This window comes from Camelus bactrianus, chromosome 19, assembly GCF_048773025.1.
Source record: "Camelus bactrianus isolate YW-2024 breed Bactrian camel chromosome 19, ASM4877302v1, whole genome shotgun sequence".
NCBI classification, from domain to species: domain Eukaryota; kingdom Metazoa; phylum Chordata; class Mammalia; order Artiodactyla; family Camelidae; genus Camelus; species Camelus bactrianus.
In genome coordinates this window covers 22,385,165-22,406,588 of record NC_133557.1, presented here as the reverse complement: position 1 = coordinate 22,406,588, position 21,424 = coordinate 22,385,165, and the positions used below count along the sequence as shown (strand labels likewise).

The 21,424-nt window shown below is 50.8% G+C and overlaps 1 protein-coding gene across 1 annotated transcript in view; it reads left to right on the top strand.

The window, feature by feature from the left end:
* Positions 1-21,424, top strand: part of PREX1 (phosphatidylinositol-3,4,5-trisphosphate dependent Rac exchange factor 1) — a 175,674-nt gene that overhangs the window by 64,162 nt on the left and 90,088 nt on the right. Inside the window, exons 2-4 of the mRNA XM_074347397.1 lie at positions 5,857-5,928; positions 9,667-9,789; positions 16,427-16,531. Of these exons, the coding sequence (XP_074203498.1) occupies positions 5,857-5,928; positions 9,667-9,789; positions 16,427-16,531 (300 nt within the window). The remainder of the gene's footprint in view (positions 1-5,856; positions 5,929-9,666; positions 9,790-16,426; positions 16,532-21,424) is intronic.

The window sequence follows — 21,424 nt, the reverse complement described above, 5'->3', positions numbered from 1 at the left end:
TATTCTAAAATCTGGAAAAGGAGAGACCAGATATTGGGGGATGGCTAGTAAGCATGGCCATACCCGCACACGGTTTAGGGCATTTCATTCCACACTTCCTTTTTCTATGCTTATGTAGAAATAGTTTATTTAACCAAAAATGAGATATTTTATCTGCTCTTCTGTGACTTTTTTTTCTCCCCTAGAGATACATCAACAGTCTTTCTGTATCATTAAATGGCCTCCTACAAGCCATTTTTAGCATGATCATCCTTTGTTAAGATGGGCAGTTTATTTAACTAAACCCCAAGCATTAGAGTTATAAATCCTATACTGAAGTTAAATCTTCCTGCCACATGTGAGATTTCGTTTTACCTGTAGGATAAATGCTCAGAATTTAAATGGATGGAGCACAGGATTTGGACTTGGAAGGAGTCACTGGGCATTTGGGGGTCTCCCCAAACTCTGGCCTATCTGTGGCTGCTGGGTGCAGGCTGTGCAGGGACCGCCTGCTGTTGTTACTATTATTTTATTATTATTACTTGGATTCAAGGCAATTTTGTGACACTCTGCTTCCCTGGGCCCTGGACCACCCAGATCATGTAGGGTTTGAGGTCCTCAGGCACCGCCTTTCCTCTGTCCTTGCTTTGGTCTGGGGCTGCCCCGCCCCACCTGCCCTCACTTCTAGCCGTCCCCTGGCCCTCTCAGGTTTCGTCTTATGAGGTCACCCTGGTGGTGGCTGAGGCGGGATGTCCTTGGGGGCAGGCGGGCCCCCTCCCCTTGGCGATCAGGTTGCTGGTGTGGGTCTTGGAGAGCATCTTTGAGGCCTCTTTCTTTCCTTTTTATCTCCAGGGAGAGATTTATCCTCCCCAGGCTGTGGCCGCAGGTTCCAGACAGATGGTGGCTCCCCAGGGCACCCTACAGGGCAGCTGCTCCCTGATTTATGCTTAAGAAGCCATTTCCCCGAGTGCCCCAGAGGTCCGCAGTGGTGGCCCGCTTGATGACACCTTTCTTGGCTGCCTTCCCTTCCCTGCCCCACTCCCCAACTCTGCTGTTGGCGCTTCCTGGGGTGAACTCCCAAGTAAACTATTTGCCCTTGAATCCGTCTCAGGCTCCGCTTCTGGGGAGCCCCACACTAAGACCTCAAGTTCATTTCATTGCTGAGTGGATGTGACCGCTATCCGGCTGCAAATGTTTAAGGTGCTTCAAATGTTCTTACTATAAGTGATGCTACAATGAATAGGTCCACTGGGGCCAGGTGCCTCAGTTTCCTCATCTGTCTTTGTGGCCTGGTCTGCATGTGAGAGAGGGTCCTCTGACTGAGAGGTGTGGGTGCTGGTGGCTGAGTGGTGCTGGAGGGCACCCCAGGGGTAAGAACCAAGGGACGTGGGTGGAGTTTGGACGGCAGGTGCTGCCAGGTTCACTTATCGATGTAGATAAATGTGGAAGATGTGATGGTGAGTGAGAAATGCAAGTTGCTGCAAACACATCATTTATAGAAATACTTTAAACCCGCAACGCAGTATTCTTTATTGCATCTCGACTCACACGTGCCTGGTAAGTGGCCAAAGGCATGTGTGGGAATGAGGAGCACATGTGCAGGCCAGTGGGTGCCCTGCAGGATGGGCAGGTGCACAGGTAGCGCTCCTCTCTCTCTGATGATTCCTTTCTTCCTGTTTCTGCGTTGAGGCCTGATATTAACAAGGCACATGGGTAAAGTGAGCTGATCTTAGGTGCACACCGATGAGGCTTTGTGTATACATTCGCCCGTGTAACTGCCGCTCAGATCAAGAGGTGGAATATTCCCAGCACCCCTCCCTGCCCAAGGGCTCCCTCATGCCCCTTCCCAGCCTGCACCTCCCCCAGACTTGATGAATTTCTCTTTGAAAATGGTTTAAAACAAATTTGACACAATGCTAATGAGATTTGCCGCAACTGGGCAGTGATGTGTTTGTGGGTGTTTGTGAAATTTCTCTCCATCCTTTTCTGGGTCCTTGATGTGTTGCATTGTCATCATCGTAAAGAGAAGAGGACGTGGCCAGATGTGGGGAAGTGGTCCAGGCAGGGGTGTGGCGTGGACATGGTATGGACAGAGATTCCAAGGCTGGAGGAGAGTTTCAGGCAGCCCTGGGAATCCTGAGAAGGGGCTGGTCTCTTCGGGAGCTTTCCAAGATGAGAGCTGCTTTTGGGCAAGTGTTCCAGAGCTGTCAAGGCTTGGACAGGGAGTCGCCCCGGAGGGTCCCTTTCATCACCCTGCCTGCACAGAGGGCGTCAGTACTGCCTGGAAGAGCCGGTCGTGCCTTGGGCAGCACGAGAGCTGGGCCCAGAGCCCCTGCCTGCCCGTTCTTTCCGGGTCACGAGCTGCCCACTGTGCCCATCACACCAGCCTGTTTGCGGCTCCTCTGTGGGTGGCCCGAGTCTTGCATTGTCCCAGCACAATGGTGGTGGCCATGCTCTTGTGAAGAAAGTAGGACAGGAAGCCCCGATCTAGGCCAGCCGCGCTGCCCTCCCAGCTGCCTGCTCTCCTCGGCTGTGCTCAGCGAGGCTGCCTTTGTCTCCCTCCTATCTGGGGAGGCTGGAGGCTGGACTTCCCAGCAGCATCACAGGCCCAGTTCAGACATCCTCTAGGAAATCCCATCTCCTGACCCCTCTACTCATTGTGCTTTAAAAAGAAAGATCATCAGGCTTCCAAGTGGCTGGAGCTGAGGCTCCTGGTATGTGTCAGGCACTGTGCCAGGCAAATTTTATCCCTTCCTTTGGTTTGTGAGTGCTTACTGTGTGCCAGACACCAGTCTAGGTCCTGAGGGTACAGCTGGGAAGAAGAGAAGCAAGGACCTGCCCTCATGGAGCTCCCACTAACTTTATCCTAATACATTTTGAAAGGTAGGATAGTATTACTATGATCTACATATTTGGGAAGAGTAAACTGAGACTCAGAGAGACTCATGCACTTTCCTGAGGTCACACAGCAGGAAGGAGGAGGAATGCAGTTTAAACCCAAATCATCACTTTTCCAACCTGGCCTCTGTTGTTGGATTTGGGGTAAAGGTTTCATCCCAGCCATGCTCTTTCTTATTTTCGCCTTTCCCTTACAAGCTGGTGTAGATTACTTAAGCTCAGTCTTTTTGTCTGACAGTTGGGCTCTTAATGCAAGATGACAAGATGGTAAGTGCATGAAGACACAGAGGGCCTCCTGGAGGAAGTAACATTTGGGCTAAGGCCTGATGAATGAGAAAGAGCTGGCCCAGGACAGAGCTGGGAGAGAATATCCTGCAAGTAGGAACAGCATGTGCAAAGGTCCTGAGGCAGGAATGTGCCTGGCAGGTGGAAAGAATAGAGATAGAAGATGTGGCTGAAGATTATTGAGATATGGGGTGGGGGTGGAGTTCTGGAAAGAGAATTCAGAGATTAACTAGGACAAGCCCATGGGGATCTTATAGGCTGTAGAAAGTGTGGACTTTTCTTTTTTTTAAGTGTAGTTTTAAGCCATGGATTGGCAGAATCTGATTTACATATTTAAAAGGATTCTTCTGGCTGTGTGTGTGGAGAAAGGAATGGGGAGGCAGTGATTACATTTGTCCAGGCCGGAGGTGATGGTAGCTTGGACCAAGTGGGTGGCTGAGGAGGTGGGGGGAAGTGGTCCAATTTTTAATACATGTCAAAGGTGAAACTGATAGAGTTTGCATAGATGGAAATGGAGTGTCAGAGAAAGAGAGGGGTTGAGGACCACTGGGGGCATTTTGGGCTGGAGCCCTCTGAAAGGCAGAGGTGCCATTAATCAGGTTGGGAGGGGCTTGGTGGTATGTAGTTTTGGAGGGAAGTTCAGGAACTAGGTTGTGGATGAGTTAAATTTGAGATGCCCCTTGGCCATCCAGGTGGAATTGTTGAGTTGGCAGAAATCCAGCCAAGTCCAGGCTGAGGATGTATACTTGGGCTGTGGGGTGTGGTGGATAACGTCCTGCAGTGAATGTGGACAGAGGCAAGGCCGCTTTGCTGTGTGACCCCAACTTTCTTCTCCATGACCTGCCATGTGGAGTGCCAGTGCGCACCTTCCTAGGAGAGCTGAGTCTGCAGGTGGCCGGCTCCCCATGACAGCTACGGATGTCCCCTCAGGTGCTGGGAAAGGATCCAGCAACCTCCTCTCTGCCCACCTGCCCCTGCTTCCCTCCAGCCTGGCTGTCCCCTCCACCTCCCTGACTCAGAGATCTCCCCAGACAAGCTGAGCTCCTGTGCTGTAATCACCATGGCAGGGAGGGTGACTGGCAGCCCACCATGCTGACCCTGGCCTGCGGACCATGAAGTCATTTTCACACGGGTCTCCATGTGGCTATTGCCAGGTCAGCCTGGGGCCAAGCCCTAGAGTCAAGGCAACCAGGTGGAGTTTGCTGTGCATGGCGGGTCTCTGTCTCCCCACTCAGACACTGGCTCACACCTCTCCCTCCCTCCCCCACATCCATTCTGACCCCCTGGCCTGTCCATGGGACCGCTCAGTAGCTCTTCCTCTGCCTGCTCTGTCCCACCCACACCAGGGCCCGGCCGCTGTCATTGCTCAGCAGCCTGGCTGTGCCCCTCCATTCTGGTCCCCCTACTTTTATGCTCAACCCCTAAAATCTAGTTCTTCACAAAAACAGAGAGCTCTTTTGACACCATTTAAAAACTGCGAGACTTTGCTTTAAAAAAACAAATCCTATCTCTGGCTTCTCTTGGGGAAAAAAGGGAAACAAAACCCAAAAATCCCCCCAAAACTTTGGAACATCTGGTCATGCCGGGCCTGCTGCCTTCCCACGAGGCCACACTTAGAGGGGACGAGCTGCCGCCCCCTTCAGTGGACGTGTGCTTGCCTGTTCCCCACAATCCCTGCCATGCCCCTCCTTTGTCGTCTGTCACATCACAGAGCAGAGAAATGATTTCTCTGTTCCAAGACCTTGAAAAAAGTGGCAGAGGGACTGTGGTCCATTCTTACAGTACGATCCTGGGCAGCCATAAAAAAGAACAAGGATGCTCCCAGTGCAGTTATACAGAGAGACCTTTGAGCTAAAGTAAGTGGAAAAAGCAGGTGCAGTGCACCCTGTGTATGCCGCTATTTTTTGGTGTGTAAAAGGGGAAGCTAAAAGTATATATGTGTATGTGTATATGTGTATATACATAAATATACTTTTGTGTTTATTTTTTTCAGCTTTATTGAGATATAATTGACATATAACATTGGGTAAACTTAAAGTATGCAACCTGTTGATTTATATATATATTTCACTTATATATGTATTTCAAATTGCTTACCACCATCGTGCAACTTTAAGTATACAATCAGGTATTATTAACTGTGATCACTGTGCTGGAGGTTAGCGCCCCGGAACTTACTCATAGGGAGCTTTGTGCTCTGACCAACGTGCGCACGTTTATTTGGAAGGAGACACAAGACACCAGGAGCTGCGGTTCCTGTGGGGGATGGGAGGGGCTAGATGGATGAGGCCTGAGAGAATTTTCATATTTTTGACTTTTGAGCCTTGTGAATGGTTATTATTTAGAGGTTATGTTTTTAAACAAGAACAACAAAACCCAAAAAAGCAAGAAACCAACAAAAAAAAAGGGAGAAATGAATTGTCCGAGAGGGAGCCGTGGGTGACGGAGCACATGTGCGTACAGCTCCCTGAGGGCAGGGCCTCGTGTTGGTCCCCGCAGAGCCTGGGGTGGTAGGTGCTGCGTAAGCGGGTGTTGGCTGAGCGACAGAGTAGGTTTTCCTCACCCTCTGCCCATGTCCCTGGACCGTGGTGCCTCCCAGGGCCTTGTTGGCATCGAACCTGTGGCCCTCCTTTCGGGCCACCCCCGGGAGACGGGAGGTGGGGATGCTGACCTCTCCCCGCTTCTCTCCTGCAGGCATTCCTGCATCGCATCCGGCAGAACGTGGCGGACTCAGTGGAGAAGGGCCTGACGGAGGAGAACGTCAAGGTGCGGACGCGGGGCCGGCCCCTTCCCTGGCTGTCCCTGCTGCTGTGTGCGGGGCTGCCTTGCTCCTCCCGGCGATGCTCGGAGGGTGTGCGGGGGTGGGGGTGGGGTGCATCTACCCCACAGGCAGCAGGCTCTGCTCCCTGCACCCCTAGAGACCTCTTGGACCTGTGAGCAGACCATGCCTGGTGGCCGTCAGGAGGACTCAGCCTCAGGCCACCGCTCCCCGACTCCAGACTTTCTCCCCTTGTTCAGCGTGACCACCCTGTCTTCTGACGTCCTCGTGCCAGGACCCCTGGCTTGGAGCCAGAGGAAAATCCCTTCCCAAGCGCCCCCGGGAGCCTGGTACCTCCAGCTGCCCTCTGGCAGCCCTGGCCCCTGCCCTGCACTGGGCGTTGGATACTGAGGCAGGGCGGATGAGTAATTGGGTCCTGGCTTCATCTTGGCTGTGGCTCCGGGGAGTTTTGGGAGGAAGTCAATAGGCCTTCTGTGTGCCTGGCGGGGGCCCCGGCGCTCCCCAGGCCTGGCTTTCTAGTGTGACCTCACTCTCTGGGAAGCCGCCTCTGGTCCTTGGAGCTCCAGGGTCCTGGTCCTAGGAGAGAGGAGGGGAACGGGGCAGTGTGGGGGTCAGAGGTACCCAGCATGTACAGCACACAAAGGACTTGGTCAAGCAGCTACCCCCCCCCCCCGCCTATGTCCTGGTGGGTGTGGACAGTAACCTTGTACGTTGACAATTCTGAGCCCAATATTTTGGATAAGAAAGCTGAGGCTTAGAGTTGTAAAGAGACCTCAGGGTCACTGCATGGCTGGTCCCTGGTAGAGCTAGAATCGAAGCTTTTTATGCGTGTATTCATTTATTCATTCAGCAAATATTTACTGAGTGCCTACTGTTTAGTACATCTGTTTATTACAATTAAAAATTATTTATTATAATTGAAATTCATAATTTATTACAGCTTTAAAAAATATTTTTTATGAGGTACAACTCACATACCATAAAGGGTACGGCTAAGTCCAGGGTCCTCTGTGTCCCCTCCCAATACATGCCCCTCCCCAGAGATAACCACTGACTTCTAATGGCATTGATTAGTTTTGCCTGTTCTTGAACTTTATATAAAAATGAGCTCTTTCATCATGCCTGGAATCTTTTGCTCACTGTTATGTCTGTGGGATTTGCCCAGGTTTTTCTGTGTGGCTGGGATTCATTCTTTTTCATTGCTGTGTAGTATTCCATAGTAGGACTGCACCACAATAAACTCATTCATTCTCCTGCGAATGGATATGTGTGCTATTTCTAGTTTTTTGGCCATGATGACCATTCTTACCTATGTCTTTTGGGGGACACGGGCTCTCATTTCTTTTGGGTATACACTCAGGAGACAGATATCTATTTTGAAATCGTGCAGCTATTCCTTGAAATATAACAGTAGGATATATCCTGTGTGTCTTTAGCATAAGCAGATTCAACCACGTGAACTAGGCAAAACATGAGAGAGAAAAATAACCAAACAGTGTGGGTGATTCTTCCAACCACTTCCCATGACAAGCATCCCCCAGGGCAAGGCCAAGGAGGAAGAGGGTCCCCGACACTCTGGGGCTGCAGCATGGGTGGGTGGTCTCTTGCCCCCCAGCTGTCCCTGCCCACCCTCATGGCCCTCCCTCTGCAGACTGTCTGGGACCTTGGCAGGGCCCATGGGAATGGTCTTTATTCCTTGCGGTCTTAACTCCAGTACCACCTTTTTAGGGCAGCTGTTCCTGACCTCTGTGTTCAAATTCACGAACTTCTCTCCCTGCTCCACCCTGGGACTCCCTTCCTGTTTTATGTTTGTCTTTAGTGCTTCTTAGCACCTCAAAAACTACCGTTATTTGTTTGTTATCTGTCACCTTCTACTAGAATGTCCCCTCCAGGGAGGCAGGCACTGGTCTGTTCCCTGCTGTACCCCCAGGCCTGGCACACAGTAGGTGCTCAGCCAGTACTGCTGGGTGAATGAATGTGTGACAAGCCCTAGAAGGAACCATCAGCCATAGGAGCACCAGTGGCCCCGGCTGCGAGCCTCTGCGTGTGAGGAGCGGGTGGATGGGTGGGAAAGGGACTCCGCACAGCATTTATTTTACTGTGGTTTGTTTTTTGAGCCACACGAATGCCTTCTTCAAAAATTAAATAAAAAATGCACCTCTTTAAAAAAAACAGAGGAAGGAATTTATGCAGTTCAAAGGGCCTGAAGTTCATAAATGTCTCCCCTGGTTCTTCTTAGAGGTCCTTACTGTTACCAGCTTATCTTTTTTTTTCCACTTTTTTTTTTTTAATTTCACCGGAGAATCGAACCCAGGACCTCATGCATACTAGTCATGCGCTCTACCACTGAGCTATTTCCCTCCCCACCAGCTTGTCTTATTGTCCAGAGAGTCTCTGCTTCTGCCAACATAGAGAGGAGTGGCCCTGGTGAGTGTTATTTTACACAAATGAACCCATGCTGGAATCCTCCATGGCACCAGACTCCCCCTGCCCCAACTTAACAATATAGACCAAGGCTCATTCCAGAGTTCCATGTCCATATACATAGACCTGCAGATTCTTTCTGCAGGCTCAAAATACTTCACTGTGTGGAATGTGTTTAAATATAACCAGTCCAACTTATTTAACTGTTTGACCAGTCCCCATGCATGGGTGTTTGGCTTTTCCGGCCGTTTACTACTGCAGATGAGGCTGCGGTACACCGTCTTGGCCATCCAGCCAGTTCTCGACCTTGGCGCAGTGAACACTTTGGGCTGGATAATTCTTTGCCCTGGGGGCTATCCTGTGTTTTGTAGGATGTTTAGCAACATCTACGGCCTTTACCTATGAGACACCAGTAGCATTTTTACCCCTAGTTTGTAACAATCAAAAATGTCCCCAGATGCTGGCAATGTCCCCTGGGAGGCAAAATTGCCCCTGGTTGGGAAAACTTTTTTTTTTTAGCAGGGGGTGGTAATTAGAATTATTTATTTACTTATATTTTTAATGGAAGTACTGAGGATTGAACCCAGGACTCTCCCACTGAGCTATACCCTCCCCTCTGTTCCTGGTTGGAAATCACTGATCAAAAGGTGAAGTTCTCAAATGCAGAATTGCTGGGTCAGACTGTGCATTTCAAACTTCCTGGGTTCCTTCAGGGAAACAGGCACTCACAGATTGTTTGTGAGAGTTTAAACGGCGTATCTTGAACATCCTTCCCTATCGTGTTTTCTTTCATCACATCGTTTCAGAAGGTGCCTGGAAGTACCCGCATCATTTTAAAACTCAGTCCTATGGCCGGACGTACCAGTCGTGTCTGTCCAGGATGAAGATCATGCTGAATGTCTCAGTCTGTAATCCTCTGCTCGCTGAGTGGGAGGTCTGGCTCTGCTGCTTCCCTGGGCTGTGCGACCTTGGGAGTGTTAATTATTTTCTCTGAGCCTCTGTTCCTCATCCATGAATTGGAGGTGATAACAGTTTCTCCCTCATGGAGTTACAGCGAGAATTAGATGCCCTAAATGCATATGACGTTCTTAGCACAGGACTGGGCCTTAACCCTGTTTAGTACACGTTGGCTGTGTTTTTCGTTATTGTCATTATTTCTGTTGGCTCCTGCATACGAGCGTGCCTGTTTCCCTGCACCCTCCCCCCCTGCACCATGGGTTATGTGTTTGTTTTGTGCTTCATTTTGCTCTCCCTCTATTCCTTGGTTAATGCTATTTTGGGGCATCCTTCTTCCCTTATAGATCCTGTTCTCCAACATCGAAGACATCCTGGAAGTTCATAAGGATTTCTTGGCTGCCTTGGAGTTTTGTTTATATCCGGAGCCTCAGTCTCAGCACGAACTTGGGAATGTTTTCTTAAAATTCGTGAGTACGCTGTCCTAGCCCCTACCGGAGCCTGCAGCTTTGGGGAAGTGGGCTTCTCCCCAGGGGCCCCATCCCACCCACCTTGGGCTGGCAGGGAGACGAGGAGGCAGGTGGCCAGGCCTCTGCCTCCAGGAACGAGGGGCAGGGGGTTGGGCCCGGCAGACTGGGGGTCTTTTTAGCTGGCTCTCCCTCCCCTCAACATCACGTAAAGTGTGGCTCCCTTTTCCTTAGAGCTCTTTGCGATGACTGCATCCCGGGGCCCCCGTGACCTCCGCGCCCCGTGGGGCCCCTCTTCTGCAGAACAACCAGCAGAGGCAGCCAGTGGCCGAGTGGGCGGACTCAGGACCGACAGACCTGGGTTTGAGTCCCGCCCTGGCCACCCACTGGCCGGCGAGGGTGTCTGACCCTTGAGTGCCCACTTGGGCTGCAGGTCGGGGAGGCTGACGCTTGTCCTAATAGCCTCTTTCTTCCCAAGTCACTTAGAATTGTGAGGTGATGGGGGAGCTGAGCCCACAGGAGGCAGCTGCTTTTCCACACCCTCTCCCTCTGCGCTGCCTGGGCCCCACCCCAGGGGGAGGAAACCCGCCCTGGCCTCACGGCACGAGGCCTGGGCCAAACGCTTCTCCTCCCCGAGCTTCTGTTTCCTCCTCTGATTGAGAAGTAGGGACAGTGGTGCCTCCTTGCATTGATGGAAAGGCTTGGAGAGGTAAAGCACTGAGTGTGAGCACAGAGCAGGGGCTCCTCAAGCAGGGGGCGGTTTTGCCCCCAGGGGACATTTGGCCATGTCTGGAGTGGAGTCAGGGGAGAGTCCTTGTGTTTGCTACATGGGGTGCTGCACAGTTCGTGAACTGTTTAAACTGTTTAATGAAGTCAATTATGTCTTCAAATTAAAAAGAAGAAGAAGAAGATTGGCGTCTAGCCCTAAGCTTGCCCGGTAGGGAAGCCGACTGAGAGGAAGGTTAAACCCAAGGTCATAACTCTCTAGGTGGAGGAGCTGGCCTTGGGACCCTCCTGATGGCTGAGCGCACGTTTTTAGACTTCACTGGTGCACACGTGAAGTGTGTAGTTTTGCTATCTCTGGATACCCTTGTATGACTATTTGTTTAATCTTTAAAAGTTGTTTCACTTGAAAACAGCTCATTTGATTAAAAGGGAAACTTGTATTCGTTCTTGGACCTGGAAAATGGGTATCTCTTGCTATTAATAGAAGGGAACTGTAAAAATAAATGCAGTAGAAGCCAAGCTGTGTTATCACATTCTGTCCAGAAATTCTTGCCCACCTGAGTCTCAGAGCCCTAGGCCTGCCCTTGGTTCGATTAGGAGGAAGGTGAACAGTGTCAGGCCCCCTATGCTCATGGAGGATGGCCCTGAGGTCTTTTTCAAAGTGGCCCCAGCTGTGGCTGGATTTCTGGAAGCTATGTGCAGGTGGCCTGTTGGAAGCAGCTGAAGGAAGGTTGCATGGTCTCCACCAAGCTTGATCCCACCCAGGGGGGAACTCTGGAGCTCGGTTTTTCCTTTAGGTCACCCCAGATTGCCCCAAGGGGGCAGGACCTTTGCACCCCCACTGGATGTGGGCAGCCCCAGGGAGCCAGTGTACAGCCTTGGGCAGGCTAGGCTGCTGTCTCAGGCCGAGGACAGTCCCTGGGGAGCGACTCACTGATGGGACATGCTCACCATGGCGTCCCGACAGGGAGGGAGCGCCGGGGCCAGCAAGACAGCGTGAGGGTAGTGACGTGGTAATTGGGAACAGAACTCTGCAGACAGGCTTTCCGGGAGAGGAAGGGGCTTATCAGACCCTGTGAGAGGCCCTGGCTTACAGCCCAGCCCACTGGTGCTGCCCAGTCAGTGGACACTGGGAGAATCCCTCACCCCCTCACCCCCAAACCCAACCACTGACAACTGAGATGATCACAAGCTAGCACTCACTGAGCCCTCTCTTTGGGCTGGGCACTGTTCTAAGTGCTTTATGTGTATTAATTCATTACAACATCACTACAACCTTTTACAGTGTGTGCTAGTATTATACCCACTTTACCGATGAGGAAACTAAGGCCCAGAGAGGGTAAGTCAGAGGGCAAGGTCACACAGCCAGTGAGTATTGAAGCCAGGATTTGAGCCAGTGTCATCTGACTCCCGGACTTGTGTTTTTCACCATCTCACATGGTAAAATCTCCTGATACTATTAATAAGCACCTACTGTGTGCCAGCCCACTGTACTTGGCCCTGAAGGTGGTGCCCTAAATAAGACACAGTTGCTTTCTTCTGCTGTGAGGCTCATAGGCCTTAGACACAGAGGGTCGGTCAGTTCAGAGAAGAGGTCATTTCAGATGGGGACGGGAGTTTGTGAAGAATATAAAAGGCAGATGTGATAATGAGTGGCTCCCCATGAGTTTGTCTGGAATTGGGAAGTCAGAGACAGGGCTGCTAGATTAAGCAAATAAAAATATCCAGGACAGCCGAGTAAATTTGGATTTCAGGCAAAGAACAAATAATATTTTAGTATAAGTATATCTCATGCAGCATTTGGGACATATTTATACTAAAACAGTATTTGTTGTTTATCTGAAATGAGCACTTAGCTGAGGGGCTTGTGTTTTATCTGGCGACCCTGGTCGGGGAAGGCCTCTGTGAGGAGGCGAAGTGGGGGATCTTAGGGAAGGGTATTCCAGATGGAGAGAGAACCAGGGCAGGGCCCCGGATGGAAGGCAGCGAGGCCAGTGCAGTGGAGCAGAGCGAGCGCTGGAGGGAGTTCAGGGATGTCATGGGCGGCCTGAACCTGCAGGGGGTGCATTCTGAGAGTGGAAGGTTTTTGGCTGGAAGTAGCGTTTCCACGTTATGTTTTAACCCCTTATTCCTGCAGCTGTGTGGACGGGTGGATGCCAGGTTGGGGAAAGTGAGACTTGAATCTCACGCTCCCCTCCCCATCAGAGATGTCTGCTTGGCCAACTCCTTCCCTTCTCTGAGTCTCGGTCTTTGTGGGTGTGAAGTGAGTGGTTGGGAGCGGATGGTCTCTGTGGAGCCATTGTCACCCCCGAGTACTGTGGACAGCAGCCCCCACTTCTGATAATCCTTGAGCCCTCCCTGGGCTGGACGCTGTCCCTAGCTGGCAGCTGTCCCCTTTTTCTCCTTCACAGCTCAAACCCACAGACACACGCTCCCTGGACCCATCACATCTGTGTGCACACAACTGTTTGTCCGTTTCCTCCTGGCCAGACAATCAAAGCCCCACGTGGGGCCCCTAGGAGGAAGCTGAACGCTCGGCCTCTTAGCGGTCAAAAGCAGCATTTCCGCATTTGCCAAGTCTTGGGCCTGAGATGCAGCTGGGGTTAGACTCAATGAAAGGTGGGAGTGATGGAACAGGGTGTGGTTTTGAAGAGGGGGGTATTGTCATTTGCTAAATTTAACTTCTTCAAGCCTCAGGCCTTGGTCCCCTGCCCGTTTCACAGGCCAAAGGAGAGGATGACATTGTGAAGTGTGTCAGAGAAGGGGCTCAGGGGATGAGGAATGACAAACCCATGGCAATCTTATCACTTACTCCCCTCTCTTGCATCTGTGGCAGACATTGCTAATCAATCACAGCATTCTCCATACGGCTCCAGAATTATTCTCACTAGTGTTCCAGCCAGCACTGCTTATTAACTGGGGTTGGCATGTGGGAATGAACAGATTTGGCTCTGCTTTCTGGTCCAACCCCTTCATGGTACAGGTGGAGATGACAATGGAGACCCTGTCGTTTCACCAGCCTTAGCTCCAGTTTTTCATTTTCTTCCCCCTTTCAGAATGTGCATGTATTAGACCGTCTTCACTGAAAGTGACAAAAACACCAACTCAAATAGGCTTAAAGAAAAAAGGACTTCACTGGCTCATACAAAGGAAGCATTCAGGGTGGGTTAGCATCAGGCATAGCTGGATCCAGCACCCCGTATGATGTTTTCAGAACTGAGTCTTTCTCTCTAGGCTCTGCTTTTCTCTGTGTTGGTTTAATTAGTGGAGGAGGGGGAGCTATATGTCTCACATGGTGGCAGGGGTGGCCCTCAGCCATCTCAGCCTTACAGTCTGCTGGTTTAGCAGCAATAGTTCAGAGAGAGCTTCTCTTCACAGTAAGTTTAGCTTGAGCCCTTGAGGGCTCTCGTGGGCACAGCTGGGGTTACCTAGCCACTGGTGCCAGGACAAGGAGCTCTTTGATCGGCTCGGCCTGGGTCACATGCTCACCTGTGGTGCCTGGGAGTGGAGAGTGGGCTCAGTGGGCCAATGAAGAGTCGAGGCTGCGCTGTGGTGGACCGGGCCATCTGGAAGAAGTGTGGGGCTGGCGTGAGGGCCCCGGGCACTTCTCACTTCCTCCCTCTGCTCTTTCATGCCATCCGCCAAATAGTCATGAGGCCTGCTCTCTGGGACTTCAGTCCCCACCGGTGCCACAGCCATGACCCCAGCAGGTTCAGACTGTCTCTGTGGAGCTCACAGTCCGGGGGTGGCTGGGGGAGAGGGACAGTGCACGAATGAGGAGTCGGGCATACCGGGGAGCGGGGCGAGAGCCACCATCTTTCTCAGAATCCGCTTGGTGCCTTCCCCAGACCTATGAGTCCACTCAGCTCCCTTCCTCCTGACTCTGCCTGTCTCTTTTATTGCCATCAAAACCTGCCCGTCCACTGCCCCATCCTGTCATAGATGATTCGCCAATGGGATAAGGAATTTGCTGAAATAATTATGATGTTAATAATGGCAACATTAGTAACAGTAGTAATAATACTAGCTAGGAGTTAATGAGCCCTTACCATGCGCTGTTTTAAACATTTACTATGGATTCACCCAGTAACCCTCACAGCAGCCTTATGAGGAGATCATTATTGTCTATAATTTATAGACAAGAACGCAGTGGCTCTGAAACCTCACATGCCTTGCCCAAGGTCACAGAGCTGGTGACCTGGGGAGTCGGGCCATGAACCTGGGTGGTTTGCCTGTGGAACCTGCACTGGCACTTACAAGGCTGATGCTGATGGTGACCGAGGGGCCTTCTGCTCTCTCCTCTTGGAGCTGCGGGCACTTGGCCGCTCAGGGCATCTGCTCAGTTGGTGCACGCGGAGCCCCTGGAGGGAGCCGGGGCGGATCGGGGTGGCTTACTGATTCTGAAACCCATTCTCTCTCCTCGTCTGTTTCCTCTTTCCTGCAGCCACCCATCGGCAGGATGACTGGGGATTTGTTTAGAAACAAGACGAGCTGCTTACTTTGCGGACCCACCTCTTCCTTCCTTAACTTCTTGGGGTCTCCTGGCCACTCCCCAACCCAAGGTCAAGGCCCTTCAGCCCTTCCTGTCCTGTGGCCTTCCCCAGGACATCCTTGTTTGGGGTTTGGCAGGTTGGGAGGAGGTATTCTGTGCACCTTTGGGAACTGAGAATGCTCCATGGAGAGCTTCCTGCTAAGAAGGCTTCTGTTCCTTCCAGTCCAGGAAACCCTGACTGATGGTTGCAGACCCGGTGACCCCTAGGTGATCTCTGGGCTGGCAAGAGTCCAGCTTTGGGCTCAGAGCTCTCCCCCGTGGCAGTGATCAGAGATCTCCCCCCCCCAATTCCTGAATCTTATTTAGACTTCCCTGGTTCATATATGCAGGGCACTGCACATAGTAGGCGTGTAGATTTCATTTAGTAAATATTCATTGAGGGCCTAGTGTGTGCCAGGCATTGTGCCAGGATCTGGGGATCCTTCAGTGGACAAGATGGATGTGGTCAGTGCCTTCAGGGAGCTAACTGCCAGATGGGAAAAGACAGATGATGAACAAACAGTCTGGATAATTCCAGATTATGAGTGCTATGAAGAAAATGAAGACGGGGTTGGGTGGGGAGGGTGGTAGAGAACACCTGGGTGACAACTTTTCCTGGGATAGTCCAGGTGTCATTTGAGTAGGTGGCATTTGAGTTGGGACCTGAATGGTGGAGAGTAGCCAGGCTTTGGGCAACGGTGTTCCAGGTGAAAGGTGCAAAGGCCCTGAGTTAGGAACAGGCTTGGCAGAAGTTTAGGGAGCAGAAAGAAGGCTAGTGAGATGAGGTCGGAGAAAGGCAGGGTCGCATTATCTGGGCCTTGAAGGTCATGATGAAGGGCCAGGTTCCCTACCTGGTGTAATAGAATAACACTGGAGGGGGTAAGCAGTGGTGAGGCACAGTCTGGCTTGTGTTTTGATCTTAATGATAGACATTTACTGAGCGCTTGCTTCATGCTGAAACCTCTTATATTAACTCACTTAATGTCCATAACAGCCCCACGAGTTAGGGTCTGTAATTAATTTCACCTTAACGGATGAGGAAACCAAAGTGCAGAGAGGTCTGGTAACTCGCCCAAGTTCACAGCTGGAAATGCATAGCGAGGGTTCAAGCCCAGGCTTGAGTCTGTGCACTTGACCCTGGGCCATGCTGCTTCCTGGGAGGTTTCTCGGTTTCTGGGTGCAGGCCTGGGGCAAGAGTGGATGGAGGCTGAGAGCCCTGTAGGGAGTGGCAGCCACTTCAGCTGAAGTCCTCCCTGCTGTGTGTCTCTCGGGTCGGGGGGCCATCCTTTCCTCCTAGGCCTGCTGGCCCAGCCTCCACACATCCCAGAGTGACCGCCTTCCTGCAGTGCCCCGTGTCCCACAGGCTCTGTCCTTGTCTTGCAGAAGGACAAGTTCTGTGTGTATGAGGAATACTGCAGCAACCATGAGAAGGCCCTGCGGCTGCTGGTGGAGCTGAACAAGATCCCCACCGTGCGTGCTTTCCTTCTGGTAAGTTAGCTGCCCCCCCTCCCGCTCCCTTCCTCAGACCCCTCTGCCTGACCCTTCCTCAGCCAGGGCAGTGTCTGTAAAGCAGGGATCGCAGACACTTTCTGTAAAGGGCCAGGTAGTGAATATTTTTTGCCTTCGTGCGTCATACAGCCCCTGTCATGATGACTCAGCAGCTCAGCTCTGCTGCTGTAGCATGAAAGCAGCCGTAAATAAAAGGAATGAGCATGGTGGCTGTGTTGCAATAAAACTTTACTTATACAAACAGGCAGGCAAGATTGGATTGACCCTAGGGCCAAGTTTGCCAGTTCTTGATCTAAAGTAATAATCCTGGGAAGACTGGTAACAATACTAATAATTGTATTATTAGGATTATTTAATTATAAGTGAAAAAAAATCAAGTTAAAATTGGCTTAAGGGGGAAAAAAAAGATTTACTGGTTCACTTTCCTGGACAGTTTAAGCCCTGAGAGAGCTTCAGGTACAGCAGAATCTGGGTGATCCAATGATGTCATCAGGAATGTGTCTCTTGGCTCTACTTTTCTTGTCTTGGCCCCTTTCCCAGTTAGGCTGTCCCCACATGGTGGCAGCGTAGCCTCCAGTGGCTCCATGCTTATACATCTCACACCCAAGCAACTCTAGGATAAAGAGAGCTCCTCTTTTCTCATAGCAACAGCAAAAATCCTGGATCCCATGCTCATTGGCTCAGCTTGGCTCAATTCTGTATCCCTGAACCAATTGCTGTAAACAGAAGGATTGGCTGGTTCTCTGATTGGTCACTTCTGGAGCTGGAGGGTGGGGTCGACTCCACTCATACTACTGGCCCTAAGGGTGGGGTGGATCCCTAAAGGACAGTTGGGTTGTAAGTGCACCGGTGGAAGTAAGTTGGCATGAATGTTGGTCAGGCAAAACCTTAGACATCCACGATGGCCTTCCCTGCAGTTGCACAGTTCTTGTGTGTAAAATAGGTTCTCATCTGTCATCTCCTTTGAGCTTTACCAGCGGCTGTCTGTTGTGTATGTGTTGAAACGTGTATTTGTCTGCCTTACAGACATCCCAAATAACAGTGGTTTGAACAGGGTAGACGTTTACTTCTCTCCCATGTTAACAAGCTGGATGTAGACAGTCCTGGGCTGGCATGGGGCCTCCAGTGTCAGGCACTGGTGCCCTCATGGTCTAAGATGACTTCTCACCATTTCCACATTCCATGAAGTGGGATGCAGGGAAGGTGGGAAGGAGGACCTGCCCCTCTTCTCCTCTTAAGGGCACAATAGGAGGCTGCACACATATCTTCTGCTCACATCCCGAGGCCAGAACTTAGTCACATGGCCACACCTAGCTGCAAGGGAGGCTGGGAAATGTAGGCTTTATTCTGGGCAGCCCTGTGTCTAGATGAAAATTCTGTTGCTGTGGAAGAAGAATACATTAGAGGACACCTCATGGCCTTTGGTTCTGATGACTCCAAAATATTAAGTGACTTTCTAAGAGTATATACTTGAAAACTGATTGAGCTTCTCTTGGGTTCACATCTTGGTCTTTTGCCTTGAAATTCCATGCTCATTCAGTCACAGACCACCCGTCTCCCCTCCTATAATGTTTTATTTCCAAGCAGCACCTACAGAATTCAGCAGTCGAAGGTAGAACAGGTAACTGACATGGCGTAAGGAGTCTTAACCATGTGCCCAGAGAGCTCAACTATATAGTACAATTCTTAATTGCATTCTCTCTAATGCACAGTCTCCAGCAAAATATTTCCAGGATTTTGATTCAAAATGTTTGCTTCCTTCACTAGTGAGTTCCTGTTGCTTGGCCCAGTTCCAGTGAGCATCTGAGGCAGGGCAGACTGGCCAACTGATTTCCACTTTTGTCTCAAGCGTCTTAAGCGTTTGAGACTGATGCTTTTCATTGCATCTTTACATTTCTAGTTTTTCACTTACATTCATAAGAGTCTGGGCAGAAAGCAAAGATGAGGTCAGGCAGTGCAAGACCATACACAGGGCCACATTTCTGTGCTTGGCCTGGGACTCGGAGGCAGCTCCGCTCTGCAGTGGTCCTGCTGCCCAGGCTCTTCCCACCTTCTGGGCTCAGCTGTGTCTCGGGAAGCAGGAAGATGCCAGGAAGGTGTTTGCAGGAGTGTGGGAAGGACAGGCCTCACTTTTTCTTTTTTTCCTTCCTCTTTCGCCTGCAGCCTTCCTGGTTGGTCAAACTGCCTTTTTCCTGGTGGCAGCTGGGCTGGGCTGGATTGGGCAGGGGAGGATGTGTGGGGCGCCAGCACACACACCATCTGTCTCCCTCCTTGCTGGCATCTCCCAGCTTCTGGCCACCTGCAGAAGAGCTGTCTCGAGTCTATTATGGGATGTTAAGGCACTGGGAGCAGACACAATCTGGCTTTCCATTCATGATCTATTGTACACTAGCTGAGAGATGAGGTGGGGATTTCATCTTCCTCTGCCTCAGTTTCTTATCTGTAAAATGGGGATAATTGATTCATTTATTCATTCAACAGCTTCCTCTTGTGCACCTGCCGTGTGATAGGGATCATTCTAAGTACTGGGGATAGAACAGCGACCAAGGCAAGAAAAGTCCCTGTTCTCATGGAATGGCCATTCTAGTAGGGGATGACTTACCTAATATGTCATGTGGAATTAAGTTCTCTGCAGGAAATAAAGTAAGTTAAGGATGGCAGGCTTGAAGAAGTTAGTGTGGTGGCTGCTACTTTAGATTGCTCTTTGGGAAAACTATGTCTTGAGTGACATTTAGGCAGAGACCTGGATAAAGCTATGAGAGTACAGGCAAGGAGTATCTGGAGGGAAAGCATTCCTGGTAGAGGAACTGCAAGTGCAAAGGCCCTGGAATAGCAAGAAGGCCAGGGTGGCTGGAGTGGAGAGTGTGAGAGGCAAAGTAGAAGGACATGAGGTTGGAAAGATTGAAAGAGGCCAGATAATGAAGGAGCAATTAGACAGTGGAAAGAATCTGAGATTTTTAAAAGGCTTTTTTATTGCAGTGTAGTGTGCACGCAGTGAATGTGCTCCCTGCATAATGAATGTTCGTATGTGCATACACTCACTGAACCACCCCCGGGATGGAGGTTTAGAACATTTCCATCACTGCAGAAGTTTCCCTCATGCCCTTTCCCAGTCATGTCCTTCTGTGCAGCCACAGGTAACCGAGGCTCTGCCAATTTCTCTGATGAAGGTTAATTTTGCGGGTTCTAGAATTTTTCACGGATGGAATCACACAAGGAAGATCTTGTGTCTGGCTTCTCTTGCTCAACATACTGTCTGTAAGATTCGTCCATGTTGGAGCAGGTGGCAGTACTTTCAATAGAAATTCAGTTTTAGTCTGAGTGGGATGGGCAGCCACTGGATAGTTTTGAGCAGAGGAATGATGTGAATTAATTTGTATTTTGAAAGGCTTCCCTTGGCCGGGTGAGGGAAAAAGCCCAGAGACCAGGATGGGGGCTCGTGTGAGTTCCCGAGGGCTGGCGTAACAGTGATCAGAAACTGGGCGGCTTAAAACACAATTGAGTCTCTCTCAGTTCTGGCAGCCAGAAGTCTGAAATCAAGGTGTCGGCAGGGCTCTGATCCTCCGAAGGCTCTGGGGGGGGGGAGGATCCTGCCTTTCCTCTTCCGGCGTCAGGTGGCCTCCGGGGTTCCTTGTCTTGTGGAGTTGTAATTCCAGTCTCTGCCTCCCTCTTCACATGACTGCCTTCTCTGCCTTTCCTCTTCTTAGAAGGGCATGGAGCCAGTTGTTTCAGGTACCCCAATTCAGGATGGTCTCATCTTAATTTAACTAATTACACCTGTAAAGACCCTATTTCCAAATAAGGTCACATTCTGAGATTCGGTGTGGGCATGGCATTTGAGGGGACACTATTTAGTCCACCATAGGGCGGCTGCAACAGTCCAGGCAGGAGATGATGGTGGTGAGGACAGGGCGGCAGTGGTGGGAGGTGTTTAGATTCCCGTCCAGTTCGATTGTCGAGCTAACACGATTTGCTGTGAGGTTGGCTTTGGGGTGTAAATGAACGAGAGGAATCAAAGATGACGCCAGGGTTTGGGACCCCCCAAACTGGAAGAATGGAGGCCTAATTTCCTGAAATGGTGAAGGCTGGGGCTGGAGCAAGTATGGGAGGTAAATTTAAAAATTCCATTTTGGATGTGTGAGGTTTAAGATGCCTGTTAGATATCCAGGTGGGGCTGAGGGCCTAGAATCAGAGATTTGAGTCTGGGGTTTAGGGAAGGGAGGGGCCAGGCTGGAGATACAAAGCTGAGCGTTCTGCATAAAAGTTGATCAACGGGTTAAAGGGATGGGTCTGGAGGAGGTCTGCGGGGGGAGGGGGGGTGAGCGTGGATGGACAGAAGAATCTAGGACCTGCGGGTGTGGCTGCTGTTAGGAGGTTGGGAAGATGATGCGGATTACAATGCACCTGAATCAGTTCTGTGAATTAGAATGGTTTAAAGAGAATTCTCAGAATGTCTTCCCATAGTGCCTGGAGTGTAATCTTATTCAAATGGTGAATAGCTCTGTGTGTGCTTGCTGTTTTTTTTTTTTATTTAATGAAAATAAAGTGAAACAACAGTTTAGGGTGAAGTAGAGTTGTTGGCTGTGACAGTCCTGTGAAAAGTTCTTGATCCTGGACAAAGAGACAGGCCTCTCTCCCGCCAAGCCCTCGGGGCGTCTGGAAAGCACTCCTCACTCCCAGGCTCCCCTCTCTCTGCCCGGAGCTGACATCGCCAGTGCAGCTCGTGGGGAGCGCTGGCTCGGAGCACAAAGGCCTGAGTGTGAGCAGTGTGGGGCCTGGCATCTCCCAGCTGCCACAGCCCCGATCCCCCATCTGTGCCAGGGGTAGACGTGGGGCTGGGAGCCATGCAGCTCCTGCCAGAGCAGGGATCCG